Source organism: Zea mays, chromosome 10 (assembly GCF_902167145.1).
Source record: "Zea mays cultivar B73 chromosome 10, Zm-B73-REFERENCE-NAM-5.0, whole genome shotgun sequence".
Taxonomy (NCBI): domain Eukaryota; kingdom Viridiplantae; phylum Streptophyta; class Magnoliopsida; order Poales; family Poaceae; genus Zea; species Zea mays.
In genome coordinates this window covers 147,276,920-147,284,531 of record NC_050105.1, presented here as the reverse complement: position 1 = coordinate 147,284,531, position 7,612 = coordinate 147,276,920, and the positions used below count along the sequence as shown (strand labels likewise).

Sequence of the window (7,612 nt, the reverse complement as noted above, 5' to 3'; positions counted from 1 at the left end):
GCTTCGGGAATTTGCAACGGCTGCTTCGCTATAATTCACCGGACATGTTCGGTGTGCACCGGACTGTCCGGTGTGCCATCGAAGCAACGACTAATTCGGTGCCAACGGCTACCTATAGCACATTAAATGCGCGCCAGCGCGCGCAGAAGTTAGGCGCGCCCATACTGGCGCACCGGACACTCTACAGTACATGTCCGGTGCGCCGCCGGACATTCAGGCGGGCCCAGAAGTCAGAGCTCCAACGGTCGGAACCCAACGGCATTGGTGACGTGGCTGGCACACCGGACATGTCCGGTGTGCACCGGACTGTCCGGTGCACCATACGACAGTCAGCCCCACCAAACGGCTAGTTTGGTGGTTGGGGCTATAAATACCCCCAACCACCCACCATTCATTGCATCCAAGTTTTCATACTTCCAACCACTTATAAGAGCTAGGCATTCAATTCTAGACACACTCAAGAGATCAAATCCTCTCCCAAATTCCACACAAAGCTTTAGTGACTAGTGAGAGAGATTTGCTTGTGTTCCTTCGAGCTTTTGCGCTTGGATTGCTTTCTCCTTTCTTGATTCTTTATTGCGATCAAACTCACTTGTAATTGAGGCAAGAGACACCAATCTTGTGGTGGTCCTTGTAGGAACTTTGTGTTCCAAGTGATTGAGAAGAGAAAGCTCACTCGGTCCGAGGGACCGTTTGAGAGAGGGAAAGGGTTGAAAGAAGACCCGGTCTTTGTGACCACCTCAACGGGGAGTAGGTTTGCGAGAACCGAACCTCGGTAAAACAAATCCTTGTGTCTCACCGCTTTACTCGCTTGCGATTTGTTTTTACGCCCTCTCGCGGACTCGTTTATATTTCTAACGCTAACCCGGCTTGTAGTTGTGATTATTTTTGAGAATTTCAGTTTCGCCCTATTAACCCCCCTTTAGGCGACTATCAGTTACGCTGATTTAATTAAATGGATTGACGGGCTAACGGGCTGGCCCGACATAGTTAGCAGGCCGGCATGACGTGTCTGTGTCATAGTTATGGCCCGCGTGCATCTAGCCCGTGTCAGGCGTCGTTTGGCATCTATAGATGTGCAGTGGATTAATTTGAAATAGCTATGAGTAGTTATTTGTAAAAAAATGACGCATGACGACCGTTGAAACTGATGCTTTAAATATAGTATAGATTGTATGCTAAATAATATTAAAGTAAAAATTAATAATATTTCTGATTTTTTTTATTAAGACAAGCTGATCAAACTTACGGTAAAAAAGTCAAAAGAACTATAGATTAAAATAGAAGGAGTATTGTTTTGTATTCTTGTTGCACCGCACAAGCATAACACTAGCTGTAAAAGTTGACCAATAAAAATTCATTCTAGGATAGACAGTTGACCAATAAATCAGCTACAATTTTCTCCTATCAACAATCTTGCAAAATATTATCTGAAAGAAGTTAAATTTAAGTCAAGGGCTCAAGGCCTTACGATATTTTATTTTCTCCTCGTCAAACTAAGATTTGAAATATTGTTATCGATTTTATCAAGAGCATCGTCGACACCGGCATATAAGATGAATACACTAAAATTCAATAGGAAAATAAATTCACTAATTAACCTAAATTAAATAGTAAGCTATCAAGACGTTAGAATTCGGATTATATTTCAGCAGCAGCGAAAGGGCAAATTAAATTATAAGCTATCTAGACGTTAGAATTGAGATCATATTTTAACGGCTACGGAAAGGCACAGCCAGATGGCCACATCCATGCACATCCACACGACTAACGAACTGAACAGCCCCACTCTAATCCACGGGCCACGTGGCTCGACGCCAACCCGGCCCGACCGATCGCCTCGCTTCCTAGTTTCTTCGCGGCCACAACCACAATTATTCGCCGGGCCGGGATCCGCCCACCGAGCCACCGGAGCACCAGCCACCAGTGCACCACCATCGCAGGGAGTTAGGGACACACACCGGCTGCCGCGGCCCGCCATGTCTCACTGCTGCCCCTGCGCGAGTGCCTCCTCCTCCACCGCGCCCTTCTTCCTCCCTTCTATCCCCGACTCCTCTTCCTGCAGGAGCGGCAGCGGTGGCGCCTTCAGCGCTGCTGTTGGTCGGAGCAAGCTGCGGTGCGGCGGCGGGCCGAGGCGCGGGCAAGCGACAGTCGCGGCAGGCAGCAAGGACGGCGGGAGCGGCGGCACGGCTGGAGGGGAGAAGGGAGAAGACGACGCCCCGGCGTTCAATCCGTTCGGGTTCGTGACGGACAACCCCTCCAGCCGCAGCGCCATCCAGCTGCCCGCGGTTCCCGCCGAGGACGGCAATGTCGGCCAGATGCTCTACGTAATGCCTTATATGCCTCGCTTTGTCTACTTGACTTCTTCGTCTTCTGATTACAGAGCAGGGAACCATATATAGAAGTCTTGTGCTCTACCAACTGAGCTAGATGGGCTTTGTGTTTATATCTCCAACCAATATGTTAATAATACAATCGAGCTCGGCGCCACGATCTGTGGCGCCGAGCTTGGTGCCACGTCGACGCCACGCGTCTGAGTTGTGCCAACACAACACGTACCTCGGCGCCATAGCCTATGGCGCTGAGCTGTGTGACCTCGGCGCCATAGGCTATGGCGCCGATTAAAGGGTCCAAAAATGACAATAAAATTTTTTAAGATCTAAACACGAATTTTTTTTCCGAAAAATGGCTAAAATACAAAAAATTCGGCAGACTAAAAGTGACTCGACTTGTTGCGTCCAGAGGATCGAAGACAAGGGCAGGGAATACGGCTCGTATGTCAGAGCAGGAGAGTTTCGATGGTTCGTCAGGGAAACAGGTACTGTACCATCTGTTCATGTTCCCGTTTCGTTGTTAATTAGACGGTTAAAAAGAACATTTAATAGGGCGTGTCTCGTCCGATATTTATCTCGGGATGGGAGATGCCTTGTCAATGGACAAAACAAGGTGTTTGTTTCAGGGGCGAATTGGGTATGGATATGAGGAATATTCAGTCACATGCTGGATGTCGCTGCCATAAAAAAATTGTCTAGCAAGCTCATCCATACTCTCTAATCTCTATCATTAGTAAATAACTAAGAATTATTAGTATGTTATATTATTTCTTAGTAATTACGAGGACAATGATAATATTAGCAAGTGTTAATACGCTGATTAGTTCATGTTTTATATAATAATAGTGCTTGTGAACATATTTTATTTGGAATTAGCGATTATCATGACAAATTTAGCATTAGTGCATATTATTAGTGTTCAATTAATTATTATTTTTTAATAATATAAATATAATTAGTCAATTACTCTCATCCACTCTTGTCCTTAGACCAAACACACCCTAAAACATTTCGATACACATTGACATGGTTCCTTTTTTAAGAGAGTGCTGAATCGGTGAGGAGTAAGTGAGAGTTTAAGTCTTTTAGACTAACAGTTTTGACCTTCTTTTGCGAACATTTGGAGTTGTTATATGGTGTGTGTGAGTGTGTGACCTTGGCCCTACCCTCGAAAGAGGCGAAAGCCGGATTTTGTTCCATTATCTAAAAAAATTACACTCACGACTGCATGGTACATGCACGATTAGAGATTGTTGGTGAGGACATATATGGAGTCCACAATACTGATTGGTGTCCAGTGTCATATGTAACCCTTCATCTTCCCTGAATTGTCTGCAAGAGAAGTGAAAACGTAGCAGTTTTATCTGTTAGTGACTTAGTGTGCTGTATCACTTCATCCACTAGTTCCACTGCTGAATGAAATGAGCCAAAGGGCTGCGACCACAAACCTCATGTATAATTATAATTAACCCCTGGATAAGTAAAACTCAGGCTCGTGCAATGGTTGGTCACATGCATGTACTTGTTGATATATTGTAGGGTCACCTGATGCACGACGTGGGACTATTGTGTTCCTTCACGGAGCTCCTACTCAGTCATTTAGTTACCGGGTGGTTATGGCTCAGGTTGCTTCACTGAACCCGTATACCATTGGAATAAATACAATTCATGCAATGATCAGTCATTTGTACTGTGCATTATGCAACCATGAATAGGGTGCTGATTCTGACGATTTTTCTGCAATTTTTTTACTTAGGAAAATATATATGCTTAAGTAACTTTCCATTGTCGACAAAAATTTATGATGTGTTTTGGTCTATTTAGATTGTCTCCTTTTCAATTTGAGTAGTATGGAGCTATAAGCTAACATGTATTTTGTTTAGGCAAAAAAGATGTGTGCACTTCCATGTATTACTGAAACAAAACAACAACAACAATAAGATATGGTGTTTGTTTCTGAACATTGTAATTATCAACTTCTATAAAAACCTTAGAACTCCCACGTTTATTACAACATTATTTTTAATCACATTGCATCTTTTGTTTTAATCAATTATCACATCCTCTAAGTATCTTTTGAAAATAAAAGATGGCAGATGCTGGCTACCACTGCTTTGCACCTGACTGGATCGGATTTGGGTTCAGTGAAATGCCACAACCTGGATATGGATTCGACTTTAAAGGTCAGGAAAATGTGTATTAAACTAATGTCCCGTTTGGATCACTAGAATTGAATTCCATTCTAATAATAGTAATTTAGGCATATATCAATTAAGCTAATTCACTTTTTATACAAAATATATTTGCATACTATTATTAGCAAGATGTTCTAGATATTTATGTGCTATATTTTTACTATAGAGGAGTAGAACGAAGAGTGTCATGTAAGTTACAGATTAGAAACAAATTCTAATCATGCATAAAATCATTTCCTATTCTCCACCCTATGAATTTGAGATAGACTTATATCTGAACTTTGGAAAGTGGTGGAATGCCAAATTCCAAACTAAATAAGTTACTTTATTGAGTGAATTCCAATTCCTTTAAAATGAAGGGATCCAAACGCCCCGTAAAGGAATTTGCTATGAAGACTTAGGTATATTGTATCATTTGTAGAGGACGAATTTCACAAGGCATTTGATGATCTTCTTGGTACTCTAAATATCACCGAGCCCTTCTTCTTAGTTGTCCAGGTACAAATGTGTAACTTTCATGAAAACCAAGGTATATAAAAATCTTCATTTCACATATAGAATTTTCTTTCTTTCATTTCATTGCAGGGCTTTCTTGTTGGTTCTTATGGGCTGACGTGGGCACTCAATAACTCAAGCAAAGTCCTTAAATTAGCAATCCTTAACAGTCCTCTTACAGTTTCTTCTCCAGTCCCTGGATTGTTTCAGCAGCTAAAGTCAGTTATTTCTTCTTATCTTAGCTCCTTACACTTAATACACATTAATTTGCTAGTACACCAGATCTGGTCTTGGACAAACTTATAGGGCCCATAAAATGGGCTCTCCTCACCCACCCAACCTCTACTAGAACATGAAAAATTCCACTTACAGTATTTTCTAAAAGAAGCGGCAAAAGCTTTGCCCCTCTGACACAGATTGCATGTGCAGCAGGACAATCAACCCTACCCTATATGAGTATATGACTACACGCTAACAATGCTTCATTTCCAATGCAGATGGCCACTCTTTGGTGAATTTACTTGTCAAAATGCTGTTTTGGCTGAGCGTTTCATTGAAGCAGGTAGCGCGTATGTATCTTTGTCGCAGAAACACTGTCCATTATGCCTTTTTACTTCTTGCTCTAGCGCATCTTCCATGAAAGAAGAATCAAGTCTGTCCATTATTCATATGATGCAATATTATGCCAGTCCTATCAAATGTTGCATTTTATACTGTTCATTTTGCACAGTGGCTTAAAATGTCCCATTTGTCTTTCATTTGTTTGGCAGATATATGCTGAAATTGGAAAAGGCTGATGTATACAGGTTACCGTATCTATCCAGTGGCGCTCCTGGATTCGGTTAGTTCATACTCCCAGGTTATTTATTTCCATCGATGCATATAGTCTTCTGTCATTCAGATTGGTACACTGTCCCAATCATCAAAGGAATTTCTCCTAGGACATTTGAATTAATTAGTTTTTCACTTGACTCGATGCATTGCCATGAACGAATGCCATATTGCAACTCTAGATTAGGTCGTTATATATGTTATATCCGAAAATAATGTTTTCTGAATAAATATAGTAATCTATTTGCAGTGTTTCTAGTTTTTGCGATTCTGTAAAATTTCTACAATTGTCTTGCAATTTGACTTGGTACTTGTATGTCCTTTTCTTTTAGCTTTGCTTGAAGCTGCCAGGAAGATCAATTTCCAAGATGTACTAAGTAGAATTTCCGCCGGATTTTCGTCCAACGGGTAGGCATATTATGGCCCTGTTCCAATCTCGCGAGATAAACTTTAGCAGCTTTTTTTAGCTACTTTTAGCCATTTGTAATCTAAACAGGAGAGCTAATGGTGGTAATTAAAGCTAAACTTTAGCACTTTAATTCATATAGCTAAAGTTTATCCCGTGAGATTGAAACGGGGCCTATATCTATACACGGAAGAGCATCTTGTGTAGTTAAGATAGGCTGACTATGATTTATTATTATGTGCAAAAGTAGTAGTGCTCAGGAGCATTAGAAAGTTCATTCTGAATACAAGCAATTGATATATACTAGTCATGTGGGCCCTTGGCAACGTATTGCTGTTCTGATACAAAAAAATGATCATCTTATTGCAGTTGGGAAAAACCAATACTGCTTGCATGGGGAATATCTGACAAGTACTTACCGCTCTCGATAGCTGAGGAATTCAAGCAAGCTAATCCTGGCGTTGTAAAACTAGAGGCGATAGAAGGAGCTGGTCACATGCCGCAAGAGGACTGGTAACTGTTTTCAGAAGCTTGATGGGTTCAGCCAATTAACGTTTACATACAGTTTTTTTTTAGAATAACGTTTACATACAGTTTCACGAATTAAAAGCTGTGTACATCCACTACCCTTTAGACTTTGTACATCCTTGACGCATCTCACATCATCTGCAGGCCGGAGAAGGTTGTGAAGGCGCTGACATCCTTCCTGTAAACATGTGCAAAGATCATTATGTCATCCGCACGGGAACTTTCAAACATGCATGATGACTGTCGTGGCTTCATTACGTCCTCCTGTCTAATTTAATTATGCCTTGGATTGCTTAGATTTGTGACTGTACAGGTCAAGATGTATATTAGCAAACGCTTTGCATTTGTAAATTGCGACGTGGACGATATCAGCGACGTGTTAGCTCACGTCAGAGATGGATAACATGTTGTAGATAATGGAAACCAAGTTCCGGATTTGTCCCCAAAATAAGGGTACAACCAGACATATGTTGGGGGCCTTCGTCCTCCGAAGGTCCTCAAAAACATGATTTGACAATGTTTTCCAAGTGAATTATATGAACAGGTATTTTCGGATTCAGAATTATGGATATGGAGCACGACCAGGACGAAGGCTGAGCCAGACGAAGGTCGGGGGCAGCCGAAGCTGTACGCAGGGAAGCTTCGGCGCGATGGCACAAGGGGGAACCGACCTTAAGATGAAAAGACTTCGGGGTCCTCAATAGATTTCCATAAACCGTTAACAAATGTAATGGACATGAATGTAATTTTACGTGGGCTGCGTCCCGCGTCTATAAATAGATGAACAGTACTCCCGTACTGTTCACGCGGACTTGGCATTTTGC

The 7,612-nt window shown here is 41.9% G+C and overlaps 1 protein-coding gene across 3 annotated transcripts; it reads left to right on the top strand.

Moving 5' to 3' along the window:
• Nucleotides 1-1,639: 1,639 nt before the first annotated feature.
• On the top strand, nt 1,640-7,305 carry LOC100275250 (uncharacterized). Of its 3 annotated transcripts, none has more exons than XM_023301118.2 (11): nt 1,640-2,327; nt 2,713-2,818; nt 3,873-3,958; nt 4,423-4,516; nt 4,950-5,026; nt 5,114-5,241; nt 5,521-5,592; nt 5,794-5,864; nt 6,187-6,262; nt 6,630-6,773; nt 6,933-7,305. In XM_023301118.2, the coding sequence occupies exons 1-11, from the start codon at nt 1,740-1,742 to the stop codon at nt 6,970-6,972; spliced, it is 1,482 nt and encodes a 493-aa protein (XP_023156886.2). In that variant the 5' UTR covers nt 1,640-1,739; the 3' UTR covers nt 6,973-7,305. The 3 variants fall into 3 exon arrangements, 2 of the variants coding, with proteins under 2 accessions (XP_023156886.2, NP_001340800.1); NM_001353871.1 differs by having other exon boundaries at nt 1,917-2,327; nt 2,743-2,818; nt 6,933-7,189; XR_004852990.1 differs by lacking the exons at nt 6,187-6,262; nt 6,630-6,773; nt 6,933-7,305 and having other exon boundaries at nt 5,114-5,585; nt 5,794-5,850.
• The last annotated feature ends 307 nt before the right edge of the window (nt 7,306-7,612 follow it).